Below are 18,285 nucleotides of genomic sequence, written 5' to 3' on the forward strand. Positions count from 1 at the left end.
GTCCCATGGAATTCTGACACTACCCCAACGTCAGACTGGTGCTCAGAAGTTGAAAAAGGAAATCAAACACCAGGAAGGGAACAGAACAAAACAGCAGTACAYCACTATATAAGTCCATGTTTTGCCTGCATCCTGAATTCTGGGTCCCTTGGCCATCAAAAGTAATGGAGTGATACTACAGAAGGTTCAGGGAAAAGGAGCAAAAAATGTGGAAAAACTCTGTAGTAAAAAAACTAAGTAAGCAATGCACCTACAGCCTGAAAAAAATAATTATTTTAAGGGAAAATAAGCAAATGTGGCACAGGTTCACAAAATGACAAGCAATGTGGATAGACTCTAGATAGAGTCACTGTTGCCTCTTCTATACAAGAGCTAAGTAATTGGCAGAACCTTAACAAAGGGGAAATAAAATGGTTTTTCTTCAAACAACAGGCAGTAGACCTATAGGATATCCTAGACAAAAGATGTTGTAAATGCTGCAATATTATAAGGGCTCAAAGGGTAACTGAACAAGTTCACTGGTGGGGGGTGGGGAAAACAAACAAAAAAAATCCATTAATGGTTACTAAATATACGGAAACCACATCCAGCTCAGGAAATCCCTGAGCTAAGAATAGTTAAAAGCTGGAAGAGGATTACAGGGTCGTGYAACATGTGCATCTCCAGCCCACACGTATTTGCTCATGACCATCACTGGACAAAAGACGTCGGCACAGCGGCATCTTCAGCCTCAGCCACCAGAACTGCTCTAAAAGAGCTGAAGTCATTCCTGCCACAATTTGCCTTAAAGATGATAGCTTCCAGATATCCCACTATATATTTCAGGATTCAATTAAAATTTTATTTTGCATCTCACGCAGCAATTTAGAAATTAAGAGGAAACATTACTGTAAAAGTAATCAACTTTTGGTACTTTTAAATTTCATAGGGCACCTCCCAATTAGGGCACGAGCAGCCAACTGAGCAGTTTTCTGCAAAACTTTCATTTTGAACACTCTTCCCTTCTGACTGATTATTTTTAAAGATTGTTGTGGCAAACAGCTCTTACAAGAAATACAAATCGATGCTTTTAAATAGATTCATGTTAACAAAATTTGTTACTGTATCCAAAGCACTGTAGGTCATTGCCGGCTCAGACTTTGTCCTCTGTCAAAATGCTGCAGCAAATACCTTTACCAGATCTTTCTGAATTTCTCATCCTTTCTCTGACTTCAGTAGTAAGTGTTCCTAGCAGTTATCAGTTCAAGTGATGTCCCTGTTTAAAAAAACTCCAGTCTACTGCTAGTACAGGCTAGAGGACCATTTAAATAGGAACAGCAATTTTAAATTTGATTTAAAGTAGTAACAGTTATTACTTATAATACTTATATACTAGTTTTACTATTTTCCTCAAACAGTCATAAATTCATTGACGTTTCTTATATTCTGGCACAGGCATCTGTAGATATATGAAGACAGAGCTCAGCTTTAGAACAGTGAATTAGGACGAATGTATTCAAACTCTCCATTAATTTTTAAGATTACTGATGGGCCTGTTCATGCAGACTTGTTTCTCACCTGCCTATTCCGTTCATCCATTATTCTTGTGATCTGTATTTTCTTTCTCCCCATTTTTGCCTCTTCTTTCTTTTGCTTAGCAATCCAGAAATAAACTAATCCAAGAAATGTCCCTCTTCAGTGTTCTAACACATGATACAGTTTTCTTTTACTTTGTCTTCAGCTTGAGAAACGGCTCCTACTTCTTCTTTTAAGCACCTAAAAAAAAGGRAAAYATTTATATACAAATTATTCAAAAGAAAGCATWGTTAAAAACTTGTAGAGCCAAAAAACACGTGCATCGTGAAATTTCAGTGACAAATCAAGTATTTCATTGGTAAAATATGATACTACACATTCTCTTCCAATTAAACTCCAACTAGTTTGCTGCATTCTACCTACAAACTACAGACTTAAAATGACCAATAATTCCACACACTTTCAACTGAATGCCTTAATAATTGTCAAAGGGGTGGTGCTCATCAGCCTAAAATTTAGCCTTTAGTCACCCGAGGTTTCATATGTTTACCTGGTGTTGGTAAACTCCATTCAGTATTTTAGGAAACCTTATAAAGAAACACTTTGTATTTCTTGTTTCTCTTGTAAAATTTTCACAAAATAAACAAAACAAAGCCATGAGAGTTTCCATTCTTAAGCTAAATTACAACTCACTCTGTGAGACAGTATTTGGGGTTCCATTGGGAAACAAAAGGGAGAAGGAAAGAAGGAATCTCTTTACTTAAAAGAGACCACAGAAAACAGTTTTGCAATGGGACTATTTCATGATTACCAAGACACCAACGAAGAACTGAGACACTGACACAGTTCCCCCCCTCCACAATAACCAGTAAGTTCCACATTGCCAATACCCATTTCCAGTCCAGCACCTGTTTCATTGTTATATTGTTCACCAAGATAAATGTGCAGGAAACTTGAAAAACCAGTGTGCCACCACCTTTAAATCTGCACTGAATTACTTGRTATTTAACAAACTTCAATCACATATTCAGTAAAAAATTTGCTAAACCATTTTCCAGACATACTGCTTGAACTGTAGGATAGTATCAGTTGAAGAAAACAGGAGAAMAATTTAAATCACTTCTAGAACATCAAGTGTATAGTAGAAAGTATAAATATKAAATAAGTACAATTTATTTATCGTMTTACCACTTAATATATTAAAAGGGRTAAAACCAGCCCCAGTATTAGCTGATAACCTCTCTAACTTTCCAACCCAAAACATCTTCTGAAGTCAAGCCTTGCATATTTTAATCTGGGTGTCACCACAGCATATCCTTGAGGCCATGTGTAGAAAGTGGTGCAACCACATCACCATCAGACAGTTAATGAGCACAGACAGCAAGAGGCGATTAGTCACAGGCTACACTTCACAATACATTCAATTTATGCYGAGGAAACAGCCATGATGTTCTTGGGAGAAAAACAACAGAGGTGGAGGAACATCACAAAATGAAGGAATGTCATTTTCTATTTACCTGACAGCAACAAAGGATGGCTTTTGAAAAACATCRCAAAATGCCCAAGAGTATTTAGAAATACTATTTCATGAAATTTAAAATCAAATCAACACTTATACTGTATATGATGTCCATTGGTCTAAAGGATATGCACTAGACATTGTCTAGAAAGCAAAACACTTGAAAACATGCATCAACATTGCACTACTTTTGTTTTCTTYATAGAAAAGAATTTCTTCCAAGGTGCTGCTATGAAGGTAATTAGCAGCCAGTGAAGACCAGATGAACCAACCTCTAYACAACAAAGAGCACCTAATAAGTATCTTCCAGGGAAACAAGAGCTGGCATATAGATTTATCCCATTTTTGTTCTTAAAAAGTCACAGCTCATGGTATGATCACACTTTCAATTTAGTTCTGGAAAAATCTGGTTGTATCYCTTGAACATACCTAATCAAAGGGTCTCTAATAAGCTCTTCAATTTGTTTTCTCCTTCATGTGTAGTTACATTTTTTAAACCTATCATGTATTATTGAAACCGTTTCAGAATACAAAATTACCAGAGTCCTTCCTCTGCTTTTAAAAGCAAGTCCCATCATAACTAGYACACAGAAACGGCCACCACACAAAACCAAAGATGCATCTGGGCCAGCATTTTATCACTGGCTCCTAGCAGATATCACTAGGATGGGCAAGGAAGAATACAGAAACAGAATAGGAATGTTTCACTTAAAAACAGCATTTATAAACCATGTTCTCCACATAATAAGTGATTTTTGGATCAGGAACTTGTGGAATCATTCCACCTCCTGCAACACATATTGAAAAGTGAGTCCATGCAACGAATAAATTAAGGAACTCTGAGAGAAGAGGGAAAGTGGAAGATAAATATGATGTGAGATTATGCAATACACATACTTAAGAACACAAAATAAGAGATGCACAAATGTTTTGTATGAGCTAATGGAAGGCACAGTAGAGGGAAACACTCTTATGTGCTCTAAGTACACACAAAGGAAAATGGACAACACAGTAATTTTCACCAACATTTTGTTATAGCTTTGGGTTGTTTCAGGTCTTTTACCGGAGTATGCTCTATTGGACATAAACACCTCAAGCTATTTCCCATTTATGACAGTTCACTGTTCCCTCTCATCTCAGGTCTCACTTTCTTCAACCTTAAATACTCGTCTCACTTAGAAATTCCCAATTGCCATTCGYATATGTGTCCAGGCCGGGTCCTGCTCTCCTCCCTCTCCACAGGTTGCTATGGACACCAGAACCTGGCTTGGAAACACATCCGCTCGGGGATGCAGCGTCCCTGYCATTCTGAAGACACACAGAAGGTGATTTTCAAAGCTCAGAATTAAAATGGAAGTTTGGCTTGAGCTCAGGGTAGAAAGGACCTTGACACAACTGAAAAATCAGAGAAAACTGTGCAGTAAAAAGGCACTTTTCATGCATGCTCAGAACATCCCAACGGGAAGTTACTGTCAGTGACAAAGGCATGTCACATTTCTCATGAAAAGAACGACTTTTCCTTTTAYTCATCCTCGATCATGTCAGAGTTTTGGTTTTATTTTCTATCCTGACTAGGAACAAAACTATGTAAGATAAAAGACTGGATCCACTATAGGGTTACACCAGGAATGAAACCAGCRAGATTTTAATTTTGCTAAATCATGGCTGCATTACAAACATACCTCAGGTGAAATTGTAAAATTCATAATTCACAAAGCCATTTCATCTAGATTATCAACACGCTTTTGCCCAAATAAAGGAAAACTTACAGATATACATAGGAAGATCAACATTTATATCTGAAAGTAAATATAAACTAACATGAATTAACCTCTRTGAAGGCAAAGTTCTACTCCCTTAAGTGACAGAATCCAATCACAGCTGCCAAAGCTCCTTCACATTACTTGCATGGGCACACAAACGCAATAATTATTTTGTCTTAAAGGGGGATTTCAGTCATCTATTAAACAAAATAATTAGAATAAGCAGAGAAAAAGAAGGAAAAAAATCCCACATGCTTCATTATGAGCTTCAAGCAGAATATAGTGTCAGCTTGCAATAACAGCAAGAAAAATTGTATTTGTAGTTGTCCAAGTAAWAGTCTCTCCTATTGTTTAAAAGTCAACAATTACAAATTTTCTGGATTTATTCCCTTCCCTAAAACATGTGAAAACAGCACACTAATTACTGACACACAACAGAATCACATGCAGAAACATACCCTCACAACTGCACATTTTAGGGAGGTAATCTCAGTTTGTTGTCAAGATTGCTTTCAGTTTCACAGATTGCTGAGATGTAACTTTAAAGCAAGGAAACTGTATTTGACCTATTTTAAAAGATTCTTTCAAGGGTTCAGTGGAAACACATTATATCTGTACAAAACTGCACAAGGTCTGCAAGCCTCCTGGCAGAACAGGTTAGGAAAAACTGTGTCAGAATCATACTCCTTCCATTTAATTTCCTTTCATTTCCCTCTGACACTATTTTCTTGAAACTTCCATTTCACCACCATGGTTACAGGTTACATCTGACAGTCCCYGTCTCTTCACAGCTCATTTACTGCAATGCACACAAAGAAACGAGTGTCCTGACGTCAGATCATTTGCATGAAAACACAGATCTGCAGCGATGCATCTTACACAAGCCTTGGGTATGGCTTATTAAATAGCAAGGAGTAATTTTTACTAAATCAAGATTAACAGRTCTTTTTCCAGTCTTAAAGCAGCCTGTGCAGGTATTTTTGTAGATTTGACCYCTAAGCATGAACTGATGGGCAGTGATCACAGCTGAACTGCACAGTTGCTGGTTATTCTGCCACTYTGCACTTTGCACACTCACAGAATATAAAAATTCCCATTCAGTGCAACACGGAAATGAGCCCCACGAGCACATGTTAGCTGTTGTACACCCGTAAGGCAGACAACAGCCTGACAGAGTATCTTATTTTTCCACAGAACTAGTAATGGACATATGTCAGTGTCCCTCCCTCCCTGCCCCACAAGCTATGAAGAAAAAATGGAGTCAAATAATGGCTGCACCAAAATAATTTATCTAAAGGCTGTGCAGAGCAAGRTCAAATATGATTCTGACTCCATTTCACTGTACACAAGTAAGAGATTATTTTCTTCTTCAGAACCTCAAAGAGATGCAAACTCATATAAAGTAAGTACACAATTCCAAACACCTTTTCTTCTAAATCCCAAATTAATTATACAAAATATATTCACTCAGATTTGACCCTGCACTGGTACATGTTCAGATCCATGGGATGTCATCACTGTGCTCTAAACACTCCACCAGTCCTGCTCCAAAACTCACTGCTACCAGCTGGAAACTGAATTCAAARATTAAAACTTCCAGCAAAGGGATTTCACGTACCTTTATGTCTGCACTTTTAACAGAGTCCTCACTCAGATTGCTTTGCAGGGTTTTTTGCAGAAGTGTGCAAAAACAGTAACAAAACGGTTTCCTCCAGCCACATTTCTATAGCCCTGTCACCATACATTGCTSTAAGTAATGTCAGATATAACTGCTAAACAATCACACGGCTCTCCTTCCAAAACAAGGGTACATGCTGTCATCTATCTCTCCCTACTTGCTGCACCACAATCTTAGGAAATAAATCTTTTTTCCATCCTCAGTTTAGAAGCCATTCTTCTCCATCCAAGCAGAGCCTCAGAGTAAATGAGAGTGGCCTCACAGCTTCAAGGTCCTCAGCCACCAAGTGATACACATGCATTGTTATAAAACAATAATATAACCCTTAGCCAAAATTACTTTCTTTTTAAAGTGGGACAATGTAAAAAACAGGAAGCCATAAACAATTCTTTATTGATATTCTGGTTTTATGCATCATAAAACATTTGTTTCTTTCAGCCGGGAAGAACAACGCACATCTTTGGTACAAGACAATTTAAATAAACTGTACTTTCAAGATTTGTGGAGTTTTGCAACCAAACATGGTCCTCAGCTTCCACACTAACATCAAATCTATTTTTGAGCTTCTAGTTTGCAAGTAAAAGAGCTTTTCAAATTATGTTTTGCAGGCATATTAGAAAAGATCACAAAGCATTTTCAAAAAACAGTCTTACTGAAGCACTGCACCTTCCAAGTGCTGTTTAAATCCACTTGCTCGAAAAGGCTTTTTCAGCCATTCTCTTCCAGGCACTCAGTCCTGCCTAAGATGAAGTGGAAAAACTCCATTTTCTTGCACACAGAACTACAGAAATCTGGGCTGTATAAAAATTGAACTAAGATTCAAAAGTCTCTTTTAAAAGCAAGTTTTATTACTCTAAAATGCACTTTTTTTAAAAGATACATTTTSCTGAGCTGACGAACCAGTTTTCCAGAACTATTAACATCACCTGTGACAGCACATGCACTCCTAGATAAACTGTCACTCCCAGTGACAAATGTGGCCTTGCCCAGGATCAGGGACAGCCAGGAATTCTGCTCTGGTTAGTTATTTTAAATTGAATGGGTTAAGTTTTTAATAATACTCAATACACGGACTATAAACTTTTCCTTGGCACACTGCTCAAGTCCCAAAAATATCTATCATCCCATTCTGAGCATTTACAATTAATACTCTCTAGAACCAAACCAGCCCTTATCAAACTATCTGTTTAGGCAACCAYATTTACTACATCTTTTCAAGTAACATAAAATTCTATTTAATTATTCCCATCCACAATTTTTGTCTTGAAATTTTCTAAAATAATTTATCCTTGCATTCTCAAAAACATATTAGCGCAGAGTTTGAAAGTAAGGTCTGGAAACTGCTGAGCTAACAGTGCAGAAAGACCACAGAAAAAGAACTAAACTTTCAATACCRGATTAAAATCCAATTTTAGATACAAGCAGAATGTAAAATATTAAGTAATCATAAGAATTCTGCTGCCAGACTTCTACAAACAGATTAAGAAAATAACTGCATGACTGAATAGTTGTGTGGAAAACATGCTCCAGAGAGTTTCTCAAGAAACTTACTCCTAATTTATCATGTAATTTGTTGAAAGAAGTGACTTTTCCATGGTATACAAAAATAGGCACAAACAAAGATTATTCAGGACACTGTTAACAAAACAAACCCCAATATTTAAAAGCAGAGACAGAAAGTACTGATTTCCTACTGAATGAACCAGAGCTTTTGTAACAACTATGTCAGTTTGATTACAATTTTAGAAGTTTTGATCASATAAATACTCCCTCTTTTTTCCATTTAGAGCTGTCAGAAAATTAATGAACTACATGCAGAAATCTAAACTTAAGTTTAGAAATGATTGCTCCATAACAAAATCAAAAAGCATTTGCAGATATTTAACTAGTGTAAAACTGATGTTRCACAACTTTCACAATAATAAGCTCAAAGTGCAACTAAAGGTATTCAACCCCAAGTTTTAACCCTACAGACATTCGTACATTATACGCCACAGAAGGAAAGTTTCTTTCCTGAATCAAAATATACATACAAAACACATTAAATGTTTCTCAAGATCAAAAGCATTTGMCTCAACCTTATCAGGAATTTGTAATGGCTGTGGAACTTAACTACCATGTGGCCAAAAAAAATGGCACAGAGCCACATCTTGTGTTATTACAACTCCTCTTGGGCTCAAACGTCGGGAGCCACCAAACCTAAAATGCTGATAAGAACACGTCTGCCAGAGATGGCTTTGAATTCTACCATTGGACCCACAACAAAAAGCTGCCACAAAAGAGCCTTCCTTTGTTACAGCAGGCAAAACCTGTGAAATATATTTTTTATATTCATCTCAGGAAGGGGATGACCAAAACCTTGCTGCTGGTTCTCAGCAGGAAAYTTAAACTACCTTCTTCAATGGCAGCCTAATAGTGATTGGGTAAGAGCTGAATAGATACCTCCACAAGCACTGSTGATGAACTAAACAACAAACACCTAATGATAGGATCAATTTAAAGGCTCCTTTTTGTATTTTTCTTCACCAGATAATAAGGGTGAATAAAATAAATATACAGGACTGTTCAGTTTCCTATTAATATATTTACCAACCGGAATGGAACTTTCTGGTTTTGCAACATCTTACTACTTCATTAATCTTCTTCAGGCTCACTGATGCATCTTTAGATAACTCTTAATATACCGTTAAGTCATGGCTTTGAGAAAAAATATTATCATTGGGAAATCTCTTTCCAGAAGTCTTCATATTTCATCAGTTACAGCAGTGACACTCAAGCTTTAATTACTGCTACCTTGGCTCATTACTTCTCCCATCTCAACTTGACTTTATCAATAGATCAGAGAATACAGATAATCTTATTTTGCATAGCAACATGCATTTGGCAAAGGTGTAGCTCATTATCTCGGAGTTCTCACAATAGCTCTGCCCCACTTGTCACATCTCTGTTTATCGCTACGGAAATCAGCAGAGCACAGGGAACACTCGCTGTCGCCAGATCTACTCTCTGTACAGAGACAGGAGATGTTTTCACAGTTRCCAGAAGAGAATTCAGATGGAAAGTCCTACATTCACCTGCTCAGATTTCTGTGAAATTGTAGGCAAGGGGAATCACTTCCTTTTTTTTTTTTGGTTTATGTGATCACTCATAATTTTCATCCCTTTATAGACAAATAAGCTTAAAAGTTTGTTCTGCTCCATTTTTTTTTTTAACATAGCCATGCCAGGCTGAATTCAGGGGGTGCAGCACTTTAAACATAAGCAACAATATGCCAAACTAAACTAAAACATAGGTTCCTGGCATTTCTATATGGACATCCTAATCCAAGCAGAAGACTGTTCTTTTTGTCTCTGAGAACATGATTTGAGTAGATTATATTWTCTGGGGAGTAGTGAAACTTTTTGCATACCTTTTTTTTGGGTGGGGGGGCAGAACACTCATTTTACGATCACTTAGAACCTCAACCAATAACCTACATGTAAAGAACTGAACACTCATAAACAAAAACTGGACAAAAACATCCATCAATATAARTTCTGGCTTACCATAACCACATCTCATAGCTAGATTATTTTGCAGAAAAAAGTAAACAACCAAAAGCAACATCAGAAAAGCACAACTACAGTGCAGTACTTTTACACACAGTTAAAAATTAAACAAAGTGCCAGCTGAGCTAAATCAAGCAGCAACCTGATGTAAGATTTAAAATGTATAGAAATGAAGACAGGCAGAAAAAAATATTGAGAACACAGCACATACTGAAGGGCAATGTTATGAGATCTATTACTCTCATCCTTCAAATACTCTCTGTAAAACTCCTTTCAAATTCTGCAGGCTGCACTTCACTTTCCTTGTAGCAAATGCCAAAGCAGCAATTCTCCAGTCAGGTAAAGCAGTGACTGCTCTCAATATATTCAAACTGACTGGTGTATAACTGGTACAGTTTCCCGAGACAAGGGTAGAAACCACAGCAGATTTCTCCCTTGCAAAGATGTAGGTAAAAGGCATTTGCGTCTCTTTCACTTTCTCCTACTAGAAAACAAAAAAACCAAAACAAAAACAAAAACAAGAAAAAAAAAAAAACCAAAGCAAAACATAAATTATGAGGTAATCTTATTAACAGTTTCCCTAATGTAGAAAATARGACCAATTTGGTACTTCAGCAAACTGACTTTTTGGATTTGCAGCAAGAGTTTTAAAACTCGAAGAAGTTCTGAACACTACCTAGTGAGTAAACTYCTAATAATTCTTTGTTACTTTTTACGAAGAGGGAAACTATCCCCTGTGTCTGCAAAGTACAAACTGTTGAGGTAATACAACAAACAGCCRCAGGACAGCAACTCCAACACATGTTCCTGAACAAACATTACTGCAATCAAAAACATTTACAGCTGACTTCAGGAATGTAATGGGATAGGAAGGCAGCCAYAGCATTCTGTGGTTTTGCTTATACCTTATGCTATAAGAGCTTCCTCAAGTCAGGCTTCAAACCTAACAATGCCAGATTTTATTGAAGTTCTCAGCAGGAGACAAATGTCAGTAGATGAGAGAATGGAAAATAGAAGGATTATAAACAAGATTCTTCCTTGCACATTGTGCCCTTGCAAGATGGATTCTGGCTTCCAAGTTTGGCTTCGGTCAACAGTGGCTTTGTGACGCAAGCGCTGCACGCTCCTGTTTTATACTTGGGAAACATCTTCCCAAGGTTTAGCTCGTCCTCACTTATCTRCTTCTTCCTGATGTTATAGATCAGCTTTTCTTCGTGCTCTGCACAAGCCTCATGCTCCAASCTTATTGCACAGCTCCCATTGGTGTTGGTTTTCCCTTAGGGGTTTTTTACCTGCTATGACAGGCAGTCTCCACACCATTTCTCATTCTTACTAACTACACACTTTCAGTTTTCCAGAGGATTCCACATGACACACATGCCCCTGCTTTTAAAGGGAATAGGACAATAAACCCAAGAAGAAATACAAGAGAGAACACACATCAATGATCTATAAGAAGCTTTAAATCACTGAACAATTATCCAGAAAGCTTTCTTGATAATTTATTCGATGTCTGATTAAATGACAGCATGCAGTCATATTGTTGAAGTGCAACAATTATAAACCAGACAGACACGACAACATAATGCTTCAAGCAGCCTGCGTGCCTCAGAAAAACTCTCAGCAAACCATAAAGACGCCTACGTCTTTCTAACAAAGATTAGTGGCAAGTTTCTTTTCTCTGTGGCTGCCACAGCCTTTGTTCAGAACTCAATCTCTGCTTTTAAAATTCAGATACACCACCAGTTGAAACTTCGGAATAAAWTTTTTTTAAAGCTATACTACTTAGTATTTCTATGATATTAAAACCACATTTCAAAGTATTATTCCCATCTCTGCACTGCTTTAAGCAAATAGTCCTATCATATTTAAACAAAATAGACCACAATTACTGCTGATGGGGGAGCTACAGCAGATCACAGAGCAGGTCCTCTCCAGACACGCATGGAGACAGTTTCTTTGTAATCTGAACATTTCAGAATCCAAGGCAGACAGGTAGCAAATAATAAAATAACAAACAAGTGAGAWGAATCCACTCAGCTACACCTCAGTTGTGATCATTTGCAAAAGGATTACATGCGGGCAGAACTCAGGCAACATCAAGGAAATGAAGAAAATTGTGCTGGGCACCACAGTCAACAAACTCTGACTCCCATGATCTCTCCAATGTCAGCAGCCACTTTTAAAAGCAAGCTAGAAAGAAATTCTTCACARTCCAGAACATTTTATCGATTCAAATACAGGTACTTCATCTCAGCATTGCTACTGACCTCCATTTGGATGTCCATATCTTTAAAATCAATCACAATCTAAGAATGTCTAAATCAAGTACAGGGCAAGCCACTAAAACCAGAAGTTTAGTACATCAGGATCCACACTCCAATACCTAAATTTACTGTGGTAAAACTCTGTTTCTATCAGGAAAAGTAGCAAGAATATTATTCAGAATATTTTACGCTTCTGCATATAAATCTTTGTCTTTTTTGGCAGGTGATGTCTGGTATTCTGGGCACTCATATGTCWKTAACACTAACCCAGCCACTCGGATTCTCTTGCAGAAATGTCACCTAAACTGCACTGATAATAGACCATTGACTCTTCAGATAAGACCTAGTCTCTAATATAAGTTAGTCTCTGAATAGAAACCTAATTCTAAAACCAGCTTTGRAAGTACTGTTTCCTTAGCAAGAAACTAGTATACAGTCAGTTAATATGGTTTAGTTGGTACGCTGACATTCAGGATGCTACAGTAACTCTATTACTTGTTATACCTGCAACACAGGCGAAGTAATTAGATTTTACCATTTGCTCTTTCTTGCAGATTGCTGCAAATGGAAAAAYTAAGTTGTTTGACCCTAAGTAACATTACTGGTTCACAGCAAAGCTATGAGATTCAAGTGGTAGATAGTAACATGTATTCAAATATCTGATTCAACAGCTTCTGGAGTGAAATATYCCTTGACTAGAAACTGAAGAGAGAATTCTCATCCATTTGTTCCCATTATTGTATTAAAAACACAAACCCTCAAAACTTAAAAAATATCTCAATTTTTCTTCCTGTCAACAAACCCTGACAAACATGAAGGGTGCCTCTAARAAGATGAATTAGAAGATTCAGCTGACAGAAGCTTAGGTGAAGGGCCGAAAAAACTTTAATCAAGGTCCCAAGCAAGAACCAGWTAAGTGATCCACACAAATATACAAAGTGCTTCTGATAAACTACTACACAAATAACATGTCACGGAGTATGCCAAAAAGAGCAGGGAATATAAAGAAAAGCAAGGCATCACGGAAGCTGGATCTTAATGCAATTGAAAGGCAGCTGGGCTATTTTCACAATTGCCTTAAGTAGCCAGGAATCTGAAGCAGAAGCTCAGACTGTTTCAGATTATTGGAGACTTCCCTTACTGAAAACCTACTATATTTAAACAATTATATTCATTTACATTTGACATGAAACATTAGATGCAAATGAGAGACATCTTCATCTTCACCACTTAKTTGGCCAAGTAGTATCTGATGCAGTAACTGCCTAGATCTGACAATAACCTGGGTCCATCAAGAATCAGACTACAAATAAGCTGCCCATCCAGACCTGCAATTATGCATTAAAAAAGAAAAAAACAGAAACTGCCAGAAACACCACAAAGCAGCCCCAAAACCATCTCAGAAGAGAAGACTGCATGATCTCTTGCACTATTTGTTGGTCAGAGCAGACATCTCAGCATTTAATTATTGCATCAGTGATTTTTAAATGCCCAGAAAATACACAAAACAACACACACACACTTCTGGATCCCTTCTATCCATCATATCTTCTACATTTCTGACAAAATCCTACCTAAGAGCCCTTAGRAGCCATATTTGTAAAGCAAATACAAAGCAGTTAGTTGTGAATTACTTCTTGAAGGTGTACTGTAGTAAGAGCAGTTACATTCCACCATAAAACCTGGAGACTGCCTGGAGCCCTGGTAGCTGAAAGTGTGCAGGGTGTAAGTTCAGACACCTCAGTCAACTCATGAGCTTGGAGAAGTGAGTTAAAGCTGGTGTTAAACTCCTCGTGTGAAGTGACAGACTTATTCAGACACAGAAATAATTCTTCCACGATTATCACTAGAGTTCACATCAAAGCATCGGCAATCTTTTCTGCTCCTTTCTCATACAATAATAAGCATCTTGTCTTTCTGAGAAACAGGCTATGTACTTCTTTATCTAAGGAAAGAGATCACTCAGATATTAGATATTAAATACATTTATTAAAGTGGAGTCTGTATGCTAGAATCAGATGCTAACTTAATTATTTTACATKATCTCATTTTACTCATTCTAGGTAAATAACCTGTGAACATGACTATATGGAGTTACATGAACAAAAAATTAACCACAGCAAATTGACACAGTTTATACATACAGCTTTCAAAAATATGCTGAGAAGCATTCTTGAACCTGCAAGAAATCTTAACTCCTCTTAAAAAAAAACTTCATTGTTGAGTACTCTGGGCCTTCAGAACATTAAAGCATTTCTTTCTCACATGCTGACTGGAAGCCTTGCAGCAGCTGAAGCAATAAATATTGACAGCAATCTGGCAAACAGCAGATAGCAGAGCTCTGGTCTCCAATTTCACCTGCCTCAGCAAAGACACAGCCTAGAAGGGACAGCACAACCAGGGCTTCTTCAGCTCTACTAYTGCTGCTCTGGCCTGTATTGAAAATGCATCTTCCCCTCAAATACTGGGGTACCTTTGAATGTACCTGCTTTTCTATACCAAACTGAGAACCTGAATTACCTCATTGCAACAGAGCAGCAACAGATACACAGCAACAGAGCTCTTAACTCTGGCTACAAGTCATACTGCAAGAAACTTTCAGCATCCAGTTCCATCATGTTGTACTCTTTCATGATGCTTTAGAAGTCTTGCACATGAGGCCACACATTGCTTAATAAAAACTAAACAGCCAACTCAAAACAAACACTGAAACAGCTGTATGCYGAAATACAAGATACTCCTGACAGCTTGTGAGAATTGGAATTAGTGAAGTGGATTTTAATTAGGAAACTGTACTGATGACTGAGTTCTACTCTTCCCTAAACTCCCATCTCATATCCTCTACTTTGAGGTAGGATTACAGAAGCTGTAAGGAAATGCATTCAGACTCACTTAAAGAAAATTGAAAACAAAACACTGTGACTACAAAATTCCATCTTCCCACTGGGAGAAAGGCATCTTTCCAACAATTCTCTCCCTGTATTCAGACTAACTACAGATTGCTAGTTGGTTTTTTAGCAGACTCCATCCTGCTGCCAAGTTAACAGATTTTTAAACTGAGATTTGAAACAAAGACTTCTTAGTATAACCCAGAATGTTGAGCACTGAGTTGGACCTAGTTCTCTAAACTTGATCTTATGATTTCATCTGGAGCTCATTCATTTTCACCCCTGCACAGACACACCTATGATTATGGGCTAAGTTTAGATTCGTAAGAATTCACCAACATCCAGTGTCATCATTTTCTCCAACACACAGCTTCACTGAGGGAGGGGTGGAGACATCCTCCACACTATAAACATTTGCCTGCTTTCAAAGGAAGATAGGAATCAAAACAAGCTTACCCTGTACTTCTAGCAGACACCACTCTGAACATGTTACATCAACCRACACTTGTGGAGATCCTTCCTTCTAGCTTCTAGTAGGCTTCCTTCCTCTTTGTCTATCACTGAATGTACTTCATTTTGATGGYAATATCTGATTAACAACCTCAGCAAGCCTTTAGAGGTGGCAGGCACTCCCCTTTGTAAGCTTCACTTACCCAAAACAACACAAATCCTTTAGTATTCCACAACAGAAACTGCACCACATAAAATCTTAGGGCCACCATCACTGCACAGTCCAGGAGGRGATTTGCATGCATCATGGATGCAGATGGAACCAGATCCATTGTACAGGAATAACAACATTTAAAGCAGCAGTGAGCTTTGGTTTAAACAGAGTAAACCAAGACTTGTGCTCTCACACCCTACTGCTGCCAAATCGTTCCATCTGCATTAACTGCAAGATGTCAGCTGGGGCATGGAAAGGAAGAATTATTTAGTGCATTTAGTGAATCCTCTAATTCAAAAAATCTCGTTTCACTCACATGGGTGTCCTTGCCTATGTGGAACAGAAGTCAAAATATTCTTCAACAGGATAGTAATATCAACTTAAAATTTCTATGTAGAGGTGTGATACTCTCAAGTCTCAGTGCTCTGTTCTTTTTTGAATGAGTCCAACTCCTTCAGGAAAGATGTTCACCATGTACAGATGGAACAAAAGCACTAAAGGGAAAAAATAAAGTTCTCAAAAGCAGAAGTGTGACAGAGGACAGCAGCAGAAAGAGTCAACAATRAGTTTATCTGTAACAAGTTTTATCTGTGACATTTTATCCAATTTRATGCTACATAGCAAAGAACAAAGACACAGACCTGGCTTTTTAAAATTTAGTAGATTCAAATATGAAGTAAAAAGAAACTGATTTTCATTCACTTTTGAGGATTTTACCTTAAGGGAAGGTCTTTCAAGGATGCACATGATATTCTTTGGCCTTCTGAAAATTACATCAATTAAGCACAAAACTCAGTTCTTATAAAAAATTATTTAAAACATCCAAGAAGAAAAATAAATCACAAAACTGAAGAATTATTTGTTAACAGCACTTACTAACTCACTACAAATAGGTTGCAGCTTTTGCTAGAGGTCTGAGTTTCCACTGGCAGTTCTGCAGTGTCTCAGATCCAGGCTGCTATGGAAAAACAAAATGAGAACTCTAAAGGGACCTTGTTGTTTTCATATGTCATTAACTCGGGAGCTTGTGCAAGAAGATTATTGATATTTTGAAACACTTGAAAAGACCAACCATAGCTTCCAACACAACTACACCCTGCAGGGCTAGAAACAGAATGTATGCTAAGGTAGGTAACTGATGCTTTATGGAATAAATTTCAGTTCTCTATTATGTTTAAGACATTTTAATGTTGCTTTAGTATGTGCATCCTTAAAATACACAAAATCTACTGGGCTTCCTTGCARTTTTTCTGCAAATACAGTATCTACCAAAACTAAAAAAATCAACAGATGGTATCTTAAATCTTTGACAGAGTTTACTGGTCCATAATAACAGTGCATGTAGAATACAACAAAAACCCAAAATCCAACAACCCAATTATTCAGAACAAAGGGCCTACACAGCCTTCTCAACAGGAAGAGATGGAAAAAGCTGGTGGCTGGAAGATATACATGTTAAAATCACAGCTGGGGGAATGTGGACCCCTTCATTCCTCTGCTTTCACTCATGGACATGGGACCACCTGACCTGAAAAAGAATGGAACTCCCAAAGCATTCAGAACTCACTTGAATCTTCCAGCTTAAAAATGCAATCATGCAAGCCTGAGACTAAGTAAACCCTTCAGTGAAGTGTTGTTAGAAACACCAAGTCCCCTATYCAGTATTAAAGCTGCACTTTGCAGCTTAGATCCAGCCCAGGGCATTTCTACTCATCTGGGCCCACAGCTGCAAAGTGCAGAAACCACCCAGTACCACAGGGAAAATGGGATCATGCAACAAAACTGGGGACGATGAGCAAATCACCTCACTGCCTCTGCTCAGCACAAGACAKCAAAAACCCCTAAACTGTAAACCAATAACATCATACTTTCTGCAACAAACCAGCAGGGAAAATATTAAATTTTATTAGGATTTTGCATAAGTGAGATTATATTCCATTAAAGAGATTATCCATTTTTGAACGTTGTCTTGATAGAGGACTTATGTGTGCCACTCTTCCCTGCTTATCATCTCCCAAATGGTGTCCTGTTAAATCTGCAGAAGGCATGTAAGTGACACTTYAGCTTTTAAGCACAGATGATACCAAGACATTCTGACAATATCACAGCACTGCCAAAATTTACATTTGTGGGTTTTCTTAAAGATTAAGTACCTGAGGATCAGATTGCTATTTTCAGATTTCATTTAAAATTTAATCTTTAGTCATCATGGCAGCAGAAAACTGAACTGTAACAGCTAAAAAAACCCCAAATAAAACACTCAAAAAATTATGGCAGATTAAAAAAAATCCCACTACTTTTGAATTCTCTTTCACTGATATGCAGAGATACTGTTGAAGCATTCCAAATACTGAGTTGGTTACATCTCAGTTACAAAATTAGTCTCTTGAAATAGTTTGGTAACATTTTATTTAACTAACAGAACTCTGAAAACATTCAGAGA

At 37.5% G+C, this 18,285-nt stretch overlaps 1 protein-coding gene across 3 annotated transcripts in view; it reads right to left on the minus strand.

Moving 5' to 3' along the window:
* Positions 1-18,285, minus strand: part of MEF2A (myocyte enhancer factor 2A) — an 82,905-nt gene that overhangs the window by 46,827 nt on the left and 17,793 nt on the right. For all 3 annotated transcript variants that reach the window (XM_057375301.1, XM_057375299.1, XM_057375300.1), the window contains exon 2: positions 1,558-1,755. In XM_057375301.1, coding sequence (XP_057231284.1) covers positions 1,558-1,611 — 54 coding nt within the window. In that variant the 5' untranslated portion in view covers positions 1,612-1,755. The remainder of the gene's footprint in view (positions 1-1,557; positions 1,756-18,285) is intronic.

This window comes from Malurus melanocephalus, unplaced genomic scaffold (assembly GCF_030028575.1).
Source record: "Malurus melanocephalus ecotype Western Australia unplaced genomic scaffold, MMel_1.1 scaffold_244, whole genome shotgun sequence".
NCBI classification, from domain to species: Eukaryota; Metazoa; Chordata; class Aves; order Passeriformes; family Maluridae; genus Malurus; species Malurus melanocephalus.